This window comes from Pteronotus mesoamericanus, unplaced genomic scaffold, assembly GCF_021234165.1.
Source record: "Pteronotus mesoamericanus isolate MK-2021 breed Mesoamerican mustached bat unplaced genomic scaffold, CSHL_Meso_final contig_20, whole genome shotgun sequence".
Taxonomy (NCBI): domain Eukaryota; kingdom Metazoa; phylum Chordata; class Mammalia; order Chiroptera; family Mormoopidae; genus Pteronotus; species Pteronotus mesoamericanus.
The window spans coordinates 57,509,335-57,532,682 of NW_026555085.1; the positions used below are offsets into that span (position 1 = coordinate 57,509,335).

The 23,348-nt window shown below is 32.0% G+C and overlaps 1 protein-coding gene across 5 annotated transcripts in view; it reads left to right on the plus strand.

Annotated features, from left to right (window-relative positions):
* Nucleotides 1–23,348, plus strand: part of GRIK2 (glutamate ionotropic receptor kainate type subunit 2) — a 605,654-nt gene that overhangs the window by 272,939 nt on the left and 309,367 nt on the right. For all 5 annotated transcript variants that reach the window (XM_054569762.1, XM_054569766.1, XM_054569765.1 and 2 more), the window contains 3 exons: nt 2,884–3,065; nt 6,373–6,426; nt 9,462–9,635. In XM_054569762.1, the coding sequence (XP_054425737.1) occupies nt 2,884–3,065; nt 6,373–6,426; nt 9,462–9,635 (410 nt within the window). The remainder of the gene's footprint in view (nt 1–2,883; nt 3,066–6,372; nt 6,427–9,461; nt 9,636–23,348) is intronic.

A 23,348-nucleotide genomic window follows, 5' to 3' on the forward strand; every position in this document is an offset into this window, starting at 1 on the left:
CTTATTTTAGATTTAATTATTTATTGTATTTTTTCCATTGCCATTTAATCCCTTTATACCTCCCCCAGCAATCACCAGATTATTGTCTGTGTCCATATTTTAATGAAAAATGCCTACATTTTCACTTGTGTGTGTGTGTGTGTGTGTGTGTGTATGGCATTGTTTTACATTCTCATAAGTGTCTTTAATATTTGGTTTAATGTGATTCAGCTTTCCTGTGCAATCTACCATAACATCACATATGTTTTGTAACTTCTACTCCACTGTACACATGGGAGAGAATGAAAGTTAAAAAGTCAAATAACCTCTTACTATTATTATGAAAATAATAGGTCTACTGAAAGGATGCAGGGGTCTGTGGACTGCACTTTGAGAACTGCTGATCTAGATAAGACTCTTATTTAATAGACATGGAAATTAAAGGGTCCTGTGGATCTGTTACTTTTTATTCATGATTTTGAGGATTTTATAAGCCCAAAGTTAAACTCTTCTACAATTAAGCAGGTGCTATATGTTCAGATGTTTATTTTCACCTTCGTACAGCTCAATGTTATTATATGAGTATTAGGGACATAATATAATCTACACTTATATACATGTTAATTCTTTAGACTGAACTGTATTGTTTAATGGGTATATTTAATATCAATTAATTATATAGTATTTATTTTACTATATTAGTAAATATTTAAATTTGTAAAACAAAGTGAACTAATAATATTATACCTTGTAATTTATGCCACCATTATTTGTAGACTTTTAAATGACAATATTGGGGTAATATTTTAAAAACAAGAGACATTTGATAATTTTGAATTTATATGTTTTAAATTGTATGTTTATTTGAGAATGATAACACTGAGAATTAGTTATGTTAATTTTATTGTTAACTATGTTGCACTATATTAAAGTGTATATAGCATAATATAAGACAGAGAGAGATCCAAATTAGTTATTATACAAATATTTTCCTTTATTACTGTTTATTGTACTAATAGAAATGGAGAAATAGAAATATAGAGATAAAATGGAAAAAGAGATAGATAAGAAGAAGAGTAGGCAGAAGAGAAAAGGAAATTGCTTATTTGGTCCAAGTTAGAATAGAATTTTATAATCCTTTTTTTCTTATCACAATCTTTTATATATTGGGTCTTTCATAGCAGTTTTGAAAGGGGTTTCATTACTTGAAGTTTGTTATGAAGGAATACAGTCGATGGCTTGTCCCTGTTATCTTAAAATGTATGATATTTCTATAACCTATTGAATATATATGTATTAGTTTATTTTTGAAACATAGAATCAGGAGCTACTTCTCTATGACAATGTTTGCTTTACCAATGTCTATGGTTATACTTATTTCTGCAAGTTAGTATTATACCTAGAAAATGATATTAAAATTTTAGTTTTATTTCTTAAGGTAATTTTATTATTGTTTAGGTTACTTAGAGTCTATTTTATTATTTTATTAAGGGAAATTATTTCACTTTTGCATATATACCAAATTACTATACCATTACTTGTAAACAAAACCCCAAAAGAACCAGAGTTTCTAACAGAAAATAATTCCATAAATTGTCATCTATAAAACACTGTTAATTAAGGACAAACTAGAACAATAATCATTGACTTACAACTATCTATAAGACATTGTCATGAAACAACTATTAATATAAAATACAAAACAAAATAAAGCTCTATGTATATATTTGAAAATGCACAAAAAGTATATGGAAGATTCATATTTCAAGCCACTAATAATTCAAACTCTTGGTGAGTAGTATTGGGGTATAGAGGGAGACTTTTTGAGCTTATATTTGTTTATATAGTTAAAGGATTTATATTAATTAGTAATCATTTATATCTTTTGTAATCTGAAAATACTTATATACAATATAGAATTTTAGAAGTGACTATTTTAAAAAGAGGGGCTAGGTGGAGGTGGAAGAAAGTATGGAGAGATAAATGGTAATAAAATACAATAAAATAAGCTACAAAAGTAATTAAAACAAAAAATAGAAAAGAAAACCACTAGATGTCTACAGTTCTGAAATAAGAATTTTAATAGTCACACTGTACAATGCACATATGAGGTCTGTCCAGAAAAAGTCCAACCATTGTTAATATGGTTGACAAAACATACAGTAACAAAATGGTTTATGTGACATTGGTGGAAACTGGCATCCAAGGAGCGCAGACTGGAATGTGCATGCATGAATAATGACTTCACTTGACTAGTCAGTAAGGGTGACAGATGCCATTTAGTGAACATAAACACTGTGTGGGCATCACATTAAAAAAAACTGAGCAGATAGAGGAACAAATCTGCATCAAATTTGGCTTTAAGCTTGAACATTTTTCAATGGAAACTATTTGGGTGATTCAGGAGTCCACAGCTATGAAGTACTGGTGATTGGCAGCTTCAACATGACAATGCGTCCACTCATGCATCACATCTGGTGCAAAGTTTTTTGGCGAAACAAACATCAAATCACCCATGTGACTTAGCCTGTTACAGCCCAGATTTGGTACTCTGCAATGTTTGGCTTTTCTCAAAACTAAAATCACATTTGAAAAGAAAAAAGTTTCAAACTGTTGATTAGATTCAGGAAAATACACTGGGGTTCCTGATGGCAACTGGGATAATTGTGTGAAGTCCCAAGGTACTTACATTAAATGGGACTGAGGCATCATTGTCCTATTACAATGTTTCTTGTTTCTCCATCAATAAATGTCTCTGCTTTTCATATTACATGAGTAGATATCTACTGGACAGACCTCATATACATGGTCAAGAAAATCAGGTATTGTAGCAAGTATACCTTGTGATTCTATGGTCCACTCCAATTTTTCTCTGATATTATCTTCTGTACCTTTCTATTAAAGGTCTCATTCGTTTGCAAGAGCTCATCAAAGCTCCATCAAGGTACAATCTTCGACTTAAAATTCGTCAACTACCTGCTGATACAAAGGATGCAAAACCATTACTAAAAGAAATGAAAAGAGGCAAGGAGTTCCATGTAATCTTTGACTGTAGCCATGAAATGGCAGCAGGCATTTTGAAACAGGTAAGCTTTAAATTACTTAAAATCTTAATTTTTAAAAAAATTTGCCTTTAAAACGTGGACTTTTGGTTTTCAGATGAAAGTGATATTGTTATATAACCAGTTAAAAAAAAAGCCAGAGAATTTACCTAGATGTGATTTTCTGATAAAACATTCTGACAATTGCTTTTAATTATCTCACAAGAAAAGGAATGTAAATATCGATGATCTTTAAACATATTGTTTGTGGTTTGTAGGTTATTTTTAGTGGTTGCAAGACTGTTTAATAATGTGAATATTGATTAATGAAACAGATGTTTCTATTATGTACTGAAATGAAGAAAGAATTTAAGAGTCAACAGTTGAGCAGTGCAACCATTATAATCAACCAGTAGGCAAAGGAGAAAAAAAAGATTTGTTATTTAGCTGGCATCTACTGTGAGATGCCTTACACATTTGATCTTATTTAATCATCACCACATCCAAAAGAAGTAGGGCCTATCTCCACTTTAGAGACAAAGAGAAACATTAAGTAACTTGACCAATGGCCAACAGCAAGGAAATAGCAGAGGGATGCATGTGCCATTGAATGATGTTAAGAAATAAAACTGAAAGCAATAAATGAACAAACAAGAAATCAAATTAACAAAAACTCATAGACACAGACAGCAGGATGGTGGTCACCAGAAGAAAGGGGTGTGGGAGGATAGTAAAGGGTAAAGGGGATAAAATATATGGTGACAGAAGATTTGACTTTGGATTGTAAATACACAAAGCAATGTACAGATGATGTATTATATAATTGTAAACTTGAAACCCACCTAATTTTGTTAACCAATGTCACCCCAGTAAATTTAATAAAAAATATTTCTTCCACAATAAACATTGTCTACTTAAAAAGATAACCCAAATCAATCAAAAGAAATAATTTATAGCAATAAGACTTCTTAATATTTTTTCAGCACTATTCAGACCTAATAGCATATTTGAAAAGAGCAATAAAATTGACTCACATTATATGGATGTCAGGATTTAATTAATTAATACAAGACAATATACTAACAATGTAGTAAAGCCTGGATTTGAACACAAGTCTTTGGAATTAGTTTTTAAAAATCTTTATGTACACTGGTAACACCACAATGGTTTAGGATTATTCATCTGTCTTGAATTCTTTCATGTGCTGGATAAAATTTCACTACTGGAGAATGATGTAGATTCAGATGTCAAATTGTATCCCATAAAAATGTAACTGCCAACAATATAAATGCCTGTTACAATATGGTTATTTTATTAAACAAAAATTTGTTCAGTCTTCCAATATGGATGTTTGTTTTACTACAGTAAAATATTTAATTGGATTTAGAAAATTGCTGTGGTATTATATTTGAGTAATAAAGCATGTGAGGTTTTTGTTTTTTTGTAATGAACAAAATGATGCAATAAAGTAAACACTGAAATCTAGAGTAGAGAATTGTTTTTCATTTAATACCAAAACAGTTCTTGATCACATTAAAAATACACATACTTGGAAAGGAGACCTTTTCTTTAAGTCTGGAGTGAGTTAGCACTCAGCTGCTTGCGAAAGACAGAGTTATGGCAGGTTTTCTCTAGGCTTCCAGCTAGTCTATAAATGATCGGTTATCTTGTCCCTAGAAAAACTAACTCTGACTTCTTTTGCTATCTGGAAGGTGAGAGGACCCATCATCTTTAATAAAATTTCCTTTCTGCTGTCCTTTGATTCATCTATTACTTTCTATTTGTTTTCCTATATGTATTCTGACCTAGACATATTAAGAAATATTTATTCTAAAATAAACCTAGGTCAGGATACACACAGGGGAATAGAATTATGATAATGTTTAAAAATATATACAAACATAAAATGATGCATAATTTTAACAAGGATAGTAAATGAAAAGTCAGAGCAAAGGTAAATTGAGAATATGAAAAGAAATCAGAGTAACATATTGTACAGAATGTATCCTTTTAGATCCTGTAACACTGGCAGACCATATATAAACAGTATATGTAATATATAATATATAGTATACATTATGTATATCATATACTGTATAATATAGTAGTATTTTTTTTTATTTTAACTTGTCCCAGAGTTTATCTCATGTATGGATCTCAGTTACTCTAGAAGCCATTTCAAAAAGAAAGCAAATGACTTTGTTCTTGAAAATGCAGCAATAAACTTAATGGGACTCTATTTTATGATTTATGAAAATTTTCAGAGATTCCTCAGCATTGGCTAATGGTGGAACTCCAAGGAAATGGTATATGATTGGAAGAGCAGGAATAGATGGGTTTAATCCAATATTTGACATTTCCAGGAAAAAAAAGGATTAATTTATCATCTTAATCTTATGTGTTTATTTGTTTGTTGAATTAATTTATTTAAACTCACTGAGCTTTCACTAAATACTGAGCAACAGTGAATTCGACGTTTCCTGCCTGAAAGCTTTGAAAGTTAGTGGAGCTTGGGGCCAGCTAGATTTTCTCTGAGGCAAATGGAAGGCACGAATTGACATTCAAACCTCAAGGCTAAGATTTCTACTCAACTCTTCTTCAAATCAAAAATGCATCATTTTTTTTTCAATTATCATCAGCAGCTAAACTCTTCATTGATAAACAGCTATATCAAAAGCATTTTCTATTTTCAGAGGGAGGATTCACACTCCTTATGGCTAGAAGTTCTAATCCAAAACTCTAAGATTAACAGTCTAATATTGACAAGGAAGTATGAAATAAAACATACTGAGCTGCAGTTGGTATATTAATAAAAATGAAAATACATTTCTTTATCTGTACTTTTTAAATAACAGTGATTTACATCTGCTGCTTTAGTGTCAGGGAAGGAAATGTCTCTAAACTCTTGAAAAAAATACTATTGGCATTTTATTTTGCAGCATGTTTTCTCTTATTGAGCATTGCCTTTCATCAAAAGAAAATGGTATTCCTCATTAGGGTATTTGTGGTGGACACATTAGAAATATAATGAACTAAGATGTGCCATCTCAGGGTTCTGTCAAATGAAATGTAGTTAATATGAAACACAATAAGCTTTCAATTGCAAACCCTCAACTAATAGCTTTTCTATCAAGAGAATTAGTTCTGAAATTCCTTCAGTAACCGCTAATGTTCTTTAAATATGGATAAAAGATTTAGTGTGACCTAATTTTAATGTAACCTTAATATTATAGGCTGATTTTTTTATAACATCCTACTATTTTGCTCTCACTTGCCTTATTGGCATATTTCATATAATGTGTACTTTTGATATCAATATGTTTATATTTCTTTTTTATTTTTTACTTCTTAGGCATTAGCTATGGGAATGATGACAGAATATTATCATTATATCTTTACCACTCTGGTAAGTAATTCATAAAACATAAAGATAATGTTCTACATTGTATTATTATAACTTTTCAGAATGGGAAATAGGTTACTGAGTGAGAAGAAATAATATAATGACTGGCACTTTTGTAGTTACTGTGTACATCATTCTTATAAAACCCAGGAAGAATTATCTCATCACAGAGAACTAAAAAATTTTGGTGAAAAAGTGATGATTTTGAAATAATATCATTTCTGATATTAAATTCAAAATATTGTCTTATTTTTATATTGCTTTAGATAAAATAATAGATTTTAAAATTAGTGTGCTGAGAAACCAATGTTTTAGAAAATCACAAATTCTTATGTTGTTAGCACTATTGACTTTACAAGAATCATGCTTATTGAAGCTGCTCTTTTAGTAGATTAAATTTACTATCTTGTTTTTGCCTGTGTTTAGGTGGATTTTTAAAAAGTCAATGTGATTTGATTTACAATTAGCAAGTTGAACATTTCCTTTATCTTTTCTCTTTACATACCCACCACACAGTTTTCCTTAATATGCATGAAAACCTGACTTTACCATTTTACCAGACCTACTTACTCTTAGCTCTATTTATCATTTCATATCCTGATTTTTCTTTACTAAAAAATAAAATTTCACTAAGTAGATTTAAAGATCTAGTTGGCTTTATCGAACAATTTCTGAATGGAGCCGCAACCTATTTACCAAGTAGAGAAGAACTCTGAGGGGTTGAAAGGCAAAGAAGGGGTGAAAAAAAGAAGTCATAAAGGAAGAAAGGCATTATTTCAGGCAAGTTTACCTCCCATGGGGGGACAAAAGGATTTTGACTATTTAGGAGTAGTTAGGCAAATTAACTCACTGGTGTTGACCAGGAAATTAGACTGACCAGTTAAGATGACACTCCTGGGGTAGGTTGAAACGGCATTAGGTTAGGTACTAAGCCTTGGTTTGGTGACATGAGCTTTGAGAAAGTGACTCCAGTTGGGCCTGTTTCTTTTCAATGCCTTCCTCTGTGAAACAGCTGTATGTCTCTAACTCTGCCGAGCTATCTCCATAGGAGACTTCCCACTAGGAGATTTTTTGTGGCCTCTAGGAAACTTAATGATAGGCAGATGGAGAGGGAATGGAAGCCTTCACTCATCAGGGAATTATATTTTAATTCTACTGAAATTCAGTTCTACCATAATCATAAGATTTTAGGAAATCAAAAGTATCAGTAAGAAAAAAAATGAAACATCTCATTTAGGATATATAGAACTCAACCTATAATTGAAGACTTCTTTTTAGTTTGATTCTAACCAAACTTTTCTAGTTGTTTTGTCTGTTTGCTATTATTCTCTTTCATGAATTCTCTTTTGAAATTGATCTATATCCGTCTCCTGAATAGGTCTTATGTTGTTGTTTTTTTCTTAATTTTTGTCTGTACTGACACTTTGAGTGGCCTCCTATTTCTTTTGCCTCTCAAAAGCCTGGCCAGTCTTTGATGGCAGCTCCAATTCCATCTGCCTTATGAAGTTGTTTCTGACTCCAAATTAAAAGCCATCTGTCTTGCTTCTGACTTTTGCTGATTTCTACTCTTTTACCCCTTAGCATGTAGTGCAATACATTATTTACACCTATCCACTTGGCTTGATAGCAAATATTGAAAAACTTAAAGTTCCATTATATTTTTTACAACACAGAACACAAACAAGGGTCCAAGACAAATGATGCATAAGACCAGTGGCATTAATCTTGCCCCAGTTCTCATGTTGTCTCTAAGATCAGTTCCAAAGAAGAAAAAAGCCCCACATGATGCATGCTCTCATAGTGACATCCAAATTCCCTGATAATTTTGGCCTCCTGTCTCTTGGGAAATCTCAAGGGCAAAGCAAGAGAATTCACTGTATGCAGACTGGAAAGGGCAACTTAAATCTAAAGGGGTCCTTATGGTGAAGTTGCCAGGGAGGATTTAAGACAAAGGTACTGAAAGCATTCTGCAACAACAACAAAAAAGCCAGTGTTCACTCTTCTTCTCAGTTTTGAAATAACTTTAGTTAGTTAGAAGCCATATTTTATGACCTGTTTCTTTTTTAAAAAGACAACACAAGATATAAAAATGACAATCATTAGCCAAGGAAGCAAGGCATAGAAAGAATACCTTTATTGTACACCTTCACTGCAGTGTTATTTACAATAGCCAAGATTTGGAAACAGCTCAAGTGTCCAACAGCAGATGAGTGGATAAAACAACTATGGTATATTTAACACAGTGGAATACTGCTTGGATGTAAAAAAGAAGACAATTTTACCCTTTGCAAGAGCATGGATGGACCTGGAGAACATTATGCTAAGTAAAATATGCCAGTCAGGAAAAGACAAATACCATATGATTTCACTCATCTATGGAATCTAATAAACAAACTCAACTAACAAACTAGAGACAGACTCATAGAGAACAGGATGACAGCTCTGGTTGGTTGGGCAGTGGAGATATGTAGCAAAAAAAAAAAAAGAGAGAGAAAAAGGACTCATGGAGTAGACAACAGTGTGGTGACGGGGAGAGGGTTTGGGATGGAAGTAGAAGGGGCATTAAGGGGATAAAGGAAAATAGAAAAAAACACCTTTATTCAGTTAAAAATAAAATGTTAATGTATTATATTTAAAGGCAAGCTTTGTTTAACATGGAGAAGAAATCTTACATAAATCTTAAAGGTGGTTATAAAAAGCCTGTTGCTCCATTGGTGGAATTAAAATGTTATAAATATGTAAAGTATATGTGTGCATGTGTGTATATATATGCTTTACATATATACACTATACATATATGTGTGTGTATATATATTTGTATTAGCGAAGTAAAGTATATATGTTTACATAAAGTATATATATTTGCATTGGCAAAGAATGAGGATAGTCTTAGGAATCTTAGTGATTTATAATATTTAACATCACTTGAGAAAGATTGATGTTAACTATCCTAAGGGAAGTAAGAATAAGTGACTATTTTAGTTATGCATGCCTGTAAATATACTCTGTTGATAATAACATGAAAAATTGTCTTTCAGGACCTCTTTGCTCTTGATGTAGAACCCTACAGATACAGTGGTGTTAACATGACAGGGTTCAGAATATTAAACACTGAAAATACACAAGTCTCCTCCATCATTGAAAAATGGTCAATGGAACGGTTGCAGGCACCTCCGAAACCCGATTCAGGTTTGCTGGATGGATTTATGACGGTATGAATACCCACTTAAAAATCAGTTTATATGTTTCTGAGTAATGTTGCATAAATTACTAAATCCTCTAGAGCCAAACATTGGTTTAATTGTTTGCCCTCAAAGGCATGATACCAGAACTACTATTGAAAAGAATTCTTTGAATACTTTTCTAAATCAGTTTATTATTGCAAATTTACATTTTTTATCGCAGTATCTCAAGGGGCATTTCTACTATCATCAGAATATTACAATGTAGTGCATATATATGATAAATTAGAGTCCAAAAAGTAGACATTGTCTGAGAGTTTGCCTTCTGATTTTAACTGCCAATATATGATTACTCTTTAACATGTTGGTTTCTGATATCTGATGTCATATGGATGACTTACATCGCACAAAAATCTCCCTTGAGCTTACTCACTCTTAATAAATTTTAATAACAAAAAAGTTTTTTATGCTACAATAAGTGCCTAGATGGAATAGATGTCAATGTTAGAGAAATCCCTCCCACATATCCTCTAGCTCCATACACCATCCATCAAAGCCAGACAAGAAAATCTGAAACAACAAAGGAAATCTTTCCAAGCCTAGATATCAGTGAGGGCCCCTCCACCAATAACAAGAACACAGTTTCTTACATGGCCTAATGAGAAAGTAAAACACAGAAGCACAAAAAGGCCACAAGGTTTCAATATTGAGGAGCCTTGGTACATATTCAAAGTTTAAATAACTCCAACTTTTACAGTTGTACATATTGTTTTAAAGCAACTTGATATATTTTAAAATTTCAAAATTTATCAATTTTGTCCAGATTGTCCAATTTGTTAGCATATATTTGTTTGTAATATTTTCTTACAATCCCTTGTATTTCTATGGAGTTATTGTTACTTCTCCTCTTTCATTTCTGATTTTATTTATTTAGGTCCTCTCTCTTTCTTAATAAGTCTGGTTAAAGGTTTGTCAATCTTGTTTATCTTTTCAAAGAACCAACTCTTGGTTTCCTTGATCTTTTGTATTTTTTTTTAGACTCAATTTTGTTTATTTCTGCTCTGATTTTATTATTTCCTTTTTTCTCCTCACTTTGAGCTTGTTTTGTTGTTTTTTTCTTCTAATTCCTGGAGGCATATGGTTAGATTGTTTATTGAGATGTTTCTTGCTTCTTGAGGTAGGCCTGTAATGCTATGAATTTCCCTCTTAGGACTACTTTCACTATTTCCCATAGATTTTGGGCTGTTGTGGTCTCATTTTCATTTGTTTCAAGGTATCTTTTGTTTGTTTCTTGAACCCATTTTAACCAATTCAATGTTTACTAACATGCTTCAATCTTCTCAAATTTATTGAGACTTGTTTTGTGTCCTAATATGTGGTCTATCCTAGAAAATATTTTATGTGACCTTGAAAATAATGTATGCTCTGCTATTCTGAGGTGAAATGCTCTGAAGTTATCAATTAAATCCATGTGATCTAGTGTGTCATTTAAAGTTGCCATTTCCTTACTGATTTTCTGTCTGGAAGATATATTCATTGATGTTAATATGGTGTTAAAATCTACTGTGACTATATTTCTGTCCTATGTTGGGCGCATGAATGTTTTTTAGGGTGATATCTTCTTGTTGGATTATTCCTTTTATCATTATGTAGTATTCTTCTTTGTCTCTTATCATAGCTTTCATCTTAAAAGTCTATTTTATCATATATAAGTGTTGGTACTCTGTTTTTTTTTTTTTAAATCTTACTCACATTTAGAGGCTCCAGACTAACCAAGAATCACACTTGTCATTTTCAAGTGCTAGTTTAAACTTAGAAACTAGACTGATGCAGAAACTGTAAAAGGAGGATATATTCTTACGTATCTTTAGTTGTTTATACCACTCTGCCAAAGAAATAAAAATCTAATGCAAGACATATATATAATTTAAAATTTTCTACTAGCTATGTTAAAAAAACATATACAGAAAACAGGTAAAAATCAATGTTATTAGTTTATTTTTAACACATTATATCAAACATAAGTATTATTTAAATAGGTATTCAATATAAAAATTATGACTGACATATTTGCCTTTTTTTTTACTAAGTCTTTGAGATTTTGTGTGTATTTGATGCCACACATATTAATTTGAACTAGTCACATTTCAGGTGTTCCTTAGCCAAATGTAGCTACTGGCTACCTTTTAGGACTTGGTGGTTATAATATACTATTTAAAGAAATTATAAATGCCTAAATGTATTCTCATTGAATATATTTTCTATAGACTGAATTATTGCTACAATTTATCAAATAGTTCAGTATTTTGACAATGTTTACATTTTTTAGGTCATTACTGTTTTTAATGAGTCAGTTTCAAGTGGAAACTTTATAAACACAAGTACAGGGGTAGGGAAAAGAAGGTTAATAATAATAATAAATCAATAAATAAATGCAATGATAAACTGTTTCTTATGCTCACAATGGTAAACCTACTTTTGCCCAGCCCTATATTCCTCTATCCTACTGTATGGACAATGTTTTCCTCTTATGATTATACATTTTTATTAGTTGGGTCACTGGGTCTTCAGAATGTTTTTAATGTTGTAGTGAAATAAAGCAAAATTTTAAGTTTTTCTCCTAAAAGAAGATTTAATAATAGAAATTGAGTGCCTTATAAAGGAGACTGTGAGGAAAACTGTTACCCTCAAACAACCAAACTTCCGATAGATGAAATGACATTTGTTTTTTCTTAGAAAATTTATCTACCAGGGTTTGAAAATATCTTATGTCCATAGTAATTTTTTTAAAAGAAATAATAGGGGGAGGGAATTTTGTTCTTTTACATAAAAAGAGACAGTTGATTAGTTCTGCTATTTTGGTCTTAATCTAAAGTATATTTGAGAAATGCTTTTAGAAGGACAGTATATAAAGAACAAAAATAAAGATATTTTTCCTCTAACGTACATCTGGATTAAAAATAATGTACAGCCTAGAAAAAATTACACATATTATATTTTATTCCCAGTTTGAAAATAGTGAATTGAACTTTCAAAACTCAATAAGACAATGTCATTTGTAAACATTAAACTGCATACTGTCTTTTAAATTGTTATTTTAGTTATGTATGCTTTTTTTAATATATTCTTTTTAGCTCTTTTTACCCTTCTTTAGTTTCAGAGTGGATATTTTGTCAGTTGTTATTCAAAATCATTATTCATTGGTTTAGGAGCAGTAAATCAGTAGTCATCGTTACAGTCTTAACACCTTTATCCTCTAAAACTTTCACCAATATGTCCAAGGATTGGTGTACCCCTTTGTATATCAGAATCACAAAAATCTTCCAACTTTACTTGTTTCTCTTTGTATTTCTGGATGATTCCATGAATGAATCTACACATCATCCCCTGAAACAAAGTACTCTCTGACTTCTAGTAACTTGTGTAAACTGTTGAAAGATAAATACAAAGGAAGGTGTGTGTATTAATTTCTTATCCAGGAGCATAGTGGCTCTCAGAGAAAATAATTCTCAGCGGATGGTACTGTATAAAAAGCGTGTCAGGTGGAATCAAAGGTGAGGTTCTTTCCTTCTAGCTATGAGTCAACTTCTCAATTCTTCCCTTTTTCTGAACTGGTAGGTGATTTAGTGAGAGATAAGTGATAGAATAAATGTGCACTGGTGAGAAAATTAGGCTATTGAAATCTACAGAAAAATTTTAAATGTCACTATTCTTCTGTTTGGTATTGCCATGAAATGCTTGTTTTCAAGTGACATCTTAAATAAGAAAAAAATTTGAAGTTGTCAGATATAAGAGATAATTGCTCCTTCATTTATATATTTTTATTTGAGCTAATAAAAACTATAAATATTTAACCAGAAAACTTCCATAAGAACATTTTTTTAAATAAATAGGCTGAAGATAAACTTAATTGCATGAGCACTTTTGATAACATTTCTTTTCTAATATGTGTTCCAGCTATTTATTTTATTATATTTAAAAATCGAGCATGGAACAAAAATATTTTGGAAGAAGAGATGAAGTTTGTTGATTAAGATAAATATTTCTTTGCAAATACATTCTGACTTACTAGTTTTTTACAATTCTCCTTTTGGAAAATTGATAATATCTTTAAAATCTTTTTATTATATAACATTATATAGTGATATAAAATATGTATAAAATATTGTTAGGTAACATTAATTTTAATTATAAAATAGTGCATGATTATTATAAAAAATGAAACCAGTATCTGTATAAAAATATTGGCAGCCCTGACCAGTGTGGTTCAGTTGGTTGGGTATTGTCCCACAAAGTCAAAGGTTGATGGTTCAATTCCTGGTCAGGGCACATGCCTGGGTTTCAGGCTGCTTCCAAGTTAGGACATGTGTGAGAAGCAACCAAACAATGTTTTTCCCTCTCTTTTTCTCCCTCCCCTCCCCTCTTTCTAAAAATAAATCAATAAAATATTTTTTAAAATGCTGGTATATTTATGCCTTCCATGAACATTCTTTTTCTTTCCACTTAAGATTATATTGTAAACATTTTCCTAGCCATTAAATATTTAGGAAAATGAATTAATAGACTATTTCTGCCATAAATGGCATCAGAAATTTAAGTGGATACTAGTTAGGAAACAACTGTAGGCCAGCATTGTGACACTGACAGTGTTCCCTTCCGTAAATTCATGAGATCTCAGTATTTTTTATATCTTTTTTTTTTTGTCTCTATGGTCCCATTAAGAAATGGTACTATCTGTGAAGTTCTTAGTGTTGGCAAAACCTGTTCTTACCAGTACCATAGTCATTTCTCACTATATAAGATCATAACATACTTTCACATTCTTTCTTCATGTTTGAACTATGAAAGGGAACAGTGAATTGGATTTATAAGAATATTTCTGGTGGAGTTAGCACCTTCATTGACCCTTACATTAAGTGTTTATCAGCTAAATGACTATTGAACACAAGACCATTAATTCGATAGTTGCAGTTTCTTCAGGATCCTCATATTCAAGATATTAATGTTAGTATCACAGTAAAATTTTAATCTTCATCTGGTATCAACTCAACCAAGGTACCAAGTTATACAGTATATTTAAGCCGGATCTAGTCAAGAAGGAAAGAAAGGAAACCTAGTCCTCTTCCTTCTCACATAAGGGTTTTTCCCCCCATAATACCATATTTCTAGTACTTTTCCCCCTGCCCATATGCTATCATTAAGTTAGTGCTCTCAAATCCTCCCCATATATCAGCCCTTATTATAAAACACTTTTTCTACTGTTCTCTCTTTATTAAGTATTCACATATTCCCATGCTCCTGGGGTGTGGAAATACTGTTCTTTACTGCATAATAAAATGGCATTTCTCCCAGTCTTCTGAACAGACATGTGTTTTCCCCAAAAACAGTTACTATAGGGTCAAGATTCACTTTTTGAACCCATTAGAGTTTGAAGATAGTTATGTTTAATACAGATTTGTTGAGTTTGCAGCAATTTCAATTCAAGAGAATGAAGTCAAGAACAAAAACCTCAAGGTAAATTTTAAATAGTCTAGCTATATCCTAAAAATCCTTTTCAGCTTTCCAATTATGCGTATGCATACTAATGCTAATGTACCTGTAATTCTTTCAGTAGGTTTAAAAATACCATTTTTATGTTGACATAGAATACCACACGTATTTCTTGATAATGTAAATTTGCAACACAAATCAATAATGACTAAAAAATGCAATTAAACTAGACTCAATTATTTGTTAGAAGAATACCTTAAACAAGAAAAGCTTATAAATGCTTTTGATTAAATAGCAAAATTTTAGTGAGTTAAAAGATTAGGTGCCATTCTTTTTTACAGAATGGGAGAATATTTGTAAGAGATGTGATTCTTTATGTGTTTGAGTTCCAATGTCCTTCTAACAATTATTTCTTTTTAACAAAAGAATATGGCCTAGATTTTCTAATTTCTTTCATAGTTAGATCAACTTAAATTATAAATCAATACCTTCTATACACAATTTACAGGAAGGAATTGGCTCATGCACTAAGGGAGCACAAGTGATTACTCTGCTTCTATAAAAAGATGTACTTTCAAAAAGTCAATGAAAATAGACCATAGGAAAATAAGGTATGGCCAGGCAAACTTTCATTTATTGCTAAAGTGCAAGTTTGCTTTTGCTACTATTTGCTTATCTTAATTAGCTATAGCTGTTTTCTTTGAATTAGTTGAAATGAGAATAAATATGAGATTTTGCCAAGCAGTGGGTCAAAATAATTACCATTTTTTAATCATTAAAGAAAGGTATTTTGAATAAGTTGGTCTAATCTCATATTCCACTAAAACCCTAAAAGAAAACTGTAAAAAGTAGCAAGCAAAATAATGAATTTTTTCTTCTTTCTTTAATCAATTTTCTTTCTTCAATCAATTTTCATTGTATGTATATTGTACATAACACCCAGGTTTTGATAACGATACAGCATTGTTATTGCCTCACAGACTTAGGGAACTGACAAAATTAGAAGACACTGAAACTCTTGCTCATCACATCATCCATCTTCATTGGTACAAAATCATATTCAGATTTGATTATCGATGTCTTCCTAATTTGGTACTTATTTGATTCATCTAGCTTCCTAATTCTTCCTTCAATTTTTAAAAAATTTTTTCATGCTATTTTATGATAGCAATAGACAGACATATAATTACCATGGGTTTTGCATAACTTCTTAGTATTTTGCTGAGAAATTTGTAACATTTAACAAAGTTTATTAATGTAATTTTTACATTAATTCTTGTCTTTATTACAGGAGAAATATTTTGGGGTCCAGTTATAATCAAATAGGGAAGAAATATTTGCATAAGATATTTCAGAGTATGTAATGAAGTCATAAATACAACTTTTATTGCATTTGTATATGATTAATTTAATGACTAGTAAAAGGACATGGAGAATAAGTATGAATAACAGAACGGCACTTTATTTCTCTACTTTATATACCTATTAATCTTCTTTAAGGTACTACATTGCAAGTTAAAGTCTGAATATAAATAATTTAGATGACTTAACAACTTCCATTGTTTTATTAACATAGAGCATTCCACCTAATTGCCTTTGTTCATTGGTAGGTTAAAAAAATCAACATTTATCTAAAGCTGATAAAGAGATGGAATTTTTATTTTAAATAGTTTTTTTCCATGAAAAATAGTAGTTGCAATTTACTTTATTGTCATGTTACTCTTTAGGTCTATTTTTAAACTTTTCACAGCAAAAGTAAGGGTGAACCAAGAGACTTTTTTGCCCACTCTACCTGGAAGAGCAAAATTTATCTCCCAAGCATTGATCTAAAATCATGGAATACAGACTTGTAAAGGATAAGTGCATTTTTGCGCATAATTTTCTTCACCTTCTTTTAGATTTTTATTTTATATTTAAATATAGTTACATATGGGTATAACCTATCACAGATGGATGAGAAAGAAATATCTGTTATGCAGGAAAGAAGGCTCCTCAAGGGACATCAATGACAAGGACACCTAGAGAAGGGGATGGCCAGTACTCTGTCAGGAGGGCCAAGTCCAGCATTGATGGCTAGGAACTGACAATGACCTGAGATTTTAGGCTGCTCATGTATGATAAATTAGAGACTGAAAAGAAGATTTTTCCTGTGAATTATCCTTTTGATTTTAACTGCAGGCTTTTTTTGTCATGCTCAGTTTTAGAATAATTTTATTTAAAAACTAAAACAACTGAAAAAGATGCCAATAAATAAAGAATTTGGTGTATAATAAAATATATATTGTATATAATAAACAACAATTATAACTAATTTTTATAAAAATATATACTACAGTAGAGATTTTCCTCTTTTTTGTTTTCAAAATACCTTCCTACATCACTCACTGACAGAGAAATTCTCTTGCTTATTTGATCCAGAGAATTACCTGAGTCTATTATTAAAGATAGGAACATGCACATATGACTTTAAGTACTCTAGGATATAGAGTAATCCTAGGAAATTTGATCCAAATAATGTCTATGTATAAATTCTGAGTCTAGCTCTCATTGCATGTTACCATTTATATTTGAAAATCTCTACTATAAAAGAACCTATTTGTGAAGTACATTTAATGCTTACCACATCCTGGTGCTCTTACTGCCTTTGTGACAACATCATGCAGCACATATAATCCTCATTTTATAGATGTGGATATATAGATTGGTAGGTTATACATAAATGAAGATCCTTGGACTATAACCAGAAGCAAACATAAAGAATCCTTGAGCATCCAGAGGTAAAAAGTTGAGCATGATGAATTAGAAACCAGCAAAAATGTTACATTTATTACTTCTTCAACTTTAACATGCAGGTTTTCACATCACCTTTCGGTGAGAAAGTTGGTCTACTAAACCCTCCTATTTCCTTCCCAAATAAATTTAACAGAGGTCAGGCGTCAGCATCTGAATCACATTTCCAACACTTTCTAACACTGTTACTTAATATCTTTGAGTGTCACTTGTCAAATAGACATAATACATTTTAAAGTGTTATCTTAAAGGCTCTAATACAGGCTCTGAACTAATAAATAAAAAAATATTGGAAACCTTCCTAGGGGCCTTTTATAATTATGAGCTATATTATTGCTTCCTCTTAAACCCTCAGTGCCTGATAAATATAGGACAAATCGTGAAACAGTGATTGTAATTTACATTATCCAGTCATATTACTTCAGCATCAATTATAATCTGTTTTATGCAATAACAATGTAGTAGATATTTGGTGTGTGTATGTGTCAGATTGTTAATTGACATAGAAAGTTTAAGAAGCATTCATAAAGAATCTATTTAGTATCTGAATTAATAGTCTTAAAAATGAAGTCAATCATAATGATTTTAAATGTGCTACTAGAATTATGTATCCCTATTTAACAGGTTTTTAAGTCTAGTTGGGAGTTTCTGAAATGGTATGTACCATTTATTTCCTCTCAATGTCAAGCCACTTCCTTTTTACGTTAAGAAGATGGTTTGTTGGGCAGAAAATTAAAGGATGAATTTTTCTTAAGAAGTTGGTTTTTTGTTTTTCTGGTCTGGTTTTTAATGCCAGTTACAGAAGATTGCTAAATACATCCTATCTTAGAACAAAAAATTCGGGATGAGATTGGGATGAGAATCACCCGATTATTGAAACTGAGGTCTGCTTATTACATTCTTTATAAACTCCTAATTATTTAACATCACTGAGACTCAAATTGCTTCATCTACTTAATGGAAATAATAATATATCATAGTGTCACTATGAAGACTAAGTGCACAGATCTACTTCTTAAAGACAGTGTCTGGCAAACAGTTGATCCTCCAAAAATGGTATCCATTTTCCTCAAGGCAAATACCATTTCTGAACTTTAGTGCAAGTGCTATTTCTGTTCAGAGTAAAGTTTATCACTCATTCAATCTTTTAATGCTTTGTTGTACAAATGTGACAATTGAATAAGAATGCAACTGTGAAATTACTGCTTTAAAAAAATCTAACAGTAGGTAGTTGCCTACTTTAAAGTACTAGATGAGATTAATTGAATGAATGAGCATGAACCAGAGCTAGTTTTAGTTCAAATTGTTGATGTTCATTTCATGAGGCTGGTGCTTAAGTAATTGTATTTAAATTAGAAAGACTTTTCTTCAAAAAGTGTAGCCTGCGCATTTTTGTGGTATAAAAGGACTAAGAAAAGGCAAGGATTTACTCTGATGCACTAATTTGCAAGATATGCGTGGCCAGTACTCTTTAAATTCACATTAATAAATTAAAAGAATATTTCAGACAGAATGAAATGAGTTTTAGGGTGAATTCACCCTAGGGATATGAGGAATTCTCTGGCTTTATTGTGCAGAGAGGAAATATTATGTTGATCTTTCATTTGCCTTTCTAAAAGAAGTCATAAATATTTTATTCATTAATCTTCAGAATATCTCATGACCAAATTGAACCAGAAGGGAAAAATAAAGTTATTAAACACACACAAATATGAAAATGATATCAAATCAATTCTTTATGAAAAATTCCTGTATATCATTACACATTAATTTATTCTCCAAATATTTACTGAACACCTACTACATGTAATAGGTGGTATTTGACCATGTGAATGATAAGAATAGGTATATATTATGATGGCTGCACTTGAAAAATTATCAGTTTACTAGGCAAGGTAAAACAGCCTTAAATTACTTAAAAAATGCTGACATGTAGTAAGGAATTTACCAGTACGTGGAAAATAGTATATTCTGAAGGGAGTTAGTTCATTCTTTGTTTAGAATAAACTGAACCTCACATAAAGTCACAGCTTGAGAATGTTACATGTCCAAATTAACAGGATGAAGTTTTCTTTCTCTGTAGTTTCCTCAGTGTACATGGCCAAAAATCCAATATCCTGTGATAAATCCCATCCTATTCTGGATAAGTCCTTTTCTGAGTCCCAGAAACTCAGAGACTTGAATAGCTTGATCAGGCTGGTGGATGGGACTCCAGCCTCTATTGTAAGGTTCTCCACACGCAAGTGTCCTCTTCAAGCTGGAGAATTCCATACTGCTACCAGGTTTGAACATTCCAGAAAACAGCATCACAGTCCTGGACCTATTCTCAGACTTGGAGCTTTGGTGTTTCTGCTGAAAATGTGGTGGTTATCTTATTCACCCACGCTTCTTTTACCTCTGGTATTAGAGCCCATTTTGGCCAATTGCCTGTGCATGAATTGTCACTCGCCACTGGAGCTAGGGCTCAAGTTTATTCTCAAATTGGCCTGGATTCCCACCGTTCCAGCTTCCAGCCCCCCAGTTATCTAGCTCTTTTGTTTACCTAACAAATGTGCACCTGAGAACCTGCCCTTAGTGTCTGCATGGCTAAGTCTGGAGCTCCATGTCAGTCACAGGGCGCTTGCAGACCCAGCCATTCACCAGGGCTCTCTGGCTGTGTCTCTCTCAGCGGCTGATTGTTTTCATTCACCTCACTCTACCTGGGCAGCCTTAGTGTGTCAGAAGTATTCTGGACTGGAGTCTGGATTGTTTTCTTCTTAGGAGTTTCCTAGGAGAAATTTTGCAAATGTATCCACTTCCTCCCCAGCAACTTTCAAGCCCCTGGTAGTAAGGAATGAAGGAAAGAGAGGCCTCTGTAGCAACCGAATGTGCAGTTGCTGTGGCCACCACGGAAATGCTGTAGAGTTGGCTTCCACCTACTTAAATAAATAAATAAATACATACAGAAGGAAGGAATGAGAAAACGTACACTGAGAGTATTTGATGTTTGTCTTTATAAATAGAGCTAAATTAATAATGTTAATTTCATTTTGTTGTTACTATTTTAGTATCATCAAGTACTGGGCACACCTGCTACAGTGTTATAAGAATTTAACAGTTTGGTATTATTAGAAAAATAATTTTGAAGGAGATAACCCTTGAGCTGGGTCTTAAAGGTGAATTTGAACCAAAAAAGTAGCATTTTGACAAGGCCAGATGAGAGCAGAAAGGCCTAGATGGAAGAAGAGAATGGAAAGCCATTCAATGTTTTAGAATGCAAGTAATATTTACCAGTTACTGTGTGTCTACTCTACAAAACATTATACAATCTACGGTAGTTATATGAAGATATGCTAGCCTTACACTATCTCTGATTCTTACTAAAAGGCTACAAGGTAAGCATTATTCCTCACGTTACAGATGTGGAATTGAAGCTCAAATATGTTTAATATGTTGTCCAAGCACATTTAGCTAAGGAGGTGGAGGCTGAGCTTTTAATTCCGGGCCTTTCTATCTTGCTGACTTGAGTTCTTCCTGTCGTGCCTGCTCCCAAGATGGCTCATCTAGAAGCTCTCTGCAGGTGCATTAGACTCGCTTCAGGCAAACACAGGAAGTGGCAATGCCAGTCTGTGGTAACAGTGACACAGATAGGACCCTAGAGGGCTCAAAGGCATGATTGAAAGGGAAGACCATTTTGAGGCAGGAAAGGGATTTCAAAAAACTAGGTTAAGAAAGGAGAATAAGAGGACAAGAGAGACCTATAAACCTTCAACTTAGGTTGCTGGAAAAACACTACTAGTGGTTTTAACAAAAATGGGGCAGTCAAACGGAGGAGGTAGCTTGGAAAGGGGGCTGATACTGATTGCAAACATGGTGATGGTGCTACCTCAATAGTGAGAGACATGACAAAAACTTAGAAGCCAAAATGTTGTTTCTCACTGCAATAAAGGGTAAGGTCTTAATGTCTTTTTTAGAAATAGGGAAAACATCCCAGAATCTATTTCCATATATTTGCGGCCCTTCATAGAAAAGGATCTAGCCCATTTGTTTGGCCACCTAAACTAAGCAATACTAAAATCAGAAAACTTAAGTCTTATTGAATGTCAGTTAAAAAATTACTGCATTTTTTTAGTCCTTTTGTTCAGTAGTCATGCCAGGACGGCCGGAGGCTCCCTACCAAGTGTGTCTTGGGCCTTGGGATCATGCCTTGGAAAACAGATTTTAATTTGTATTCTGGTCCTGGTTTTCAAGGGAAATATTACTCCTGCTAAATGTTGCCTTTAAAAATCAACCTCTCAGACTCCATTCTCATCCTTTAAATATTTATTCCTCTCTCCAAATTCCTTACTTTATCAAAGGGAAAAGGAAAATGAATAAGTGATAAATTAAAGACTGTGAAATACCTTTAAAATATGAACTTCCCCAGCCCGTAAGGTAGGTGCATACAAATTTAACTGACAAAAAGAAAAAAAGAAAGAAAGAAAAATGTGTAGCTTCTAGATTTGAGAGTCTGCCAGACTAAAATTTAAGAAAATTTTAAGTGAATTAAAACAATCAAAATCACAAAGTAAAAACAGATGTTACTCATTTGTTCACTTTTAAAAGCATTGTGATTATTTACTATATTTAAATTTTAATGTATAGGTAATGCATACTATAGAAATTTTAAACTAAAAAAAGTGGAAAATATTAAAATTTCCTATTTGTTACAGCATCAAGAAAATAGAATTACAACATTTTAGGGACCAGTGAAAACCCTCTTACCCTACATTTTCTAAACTGATTAATGAGAGTAACCAAAAATCTTTATACATGAGTTAAACTAAACTCGTCTTCTCAGCAGCCTGAAAACTCTGTCCTAACAGTCTATTATGATTCTGTATTTTGCTCCCATAGTTGGGTGTTCTGAAAATAGTTAGTAGACTTTCTTCCAAAACCAGTTCATGCTTGATGTATTTATTAATGAAATTATTGAATTAAATATTACTTAAAATAATGAAATTAAAAAGCAAAACAGAAACTTGTTTCTATGAAAATTAAGATGATTACTTTATAAAACTTAGTAAGGTCAAGCCACCTAAGATATTTTTTACATTAATGTGAACAAGACAGTTTTATAAAGTAGATTCTGGAAATAGTTTGCTTTACAATCACTTTATTCTTTCAATTAAAAGAAACCAAAGCTGGAAATCATGGATAGTCCTTTATGTTTGAGGCTTATGTGAAACAGAAGAGGAATTTCAATGAGCTGACCCTGAAAAGAGCCTTGGCTTTACATTAATATATTTAGGGATAAATTTATAGTTAGATGCTTGACACTAAAATAAAAAAAAAAATTAAGTATAAGTGTTTTAACTAATCATCTTAATTAACTGGCCAAATACTAACTTTTGTTTTCTTTGGAAAAGACATCATCTATGTATTTATGTCCATTAAGTTTTCGCTGTCACCACACATATTTCATTAAAAATGAGATCATATAGT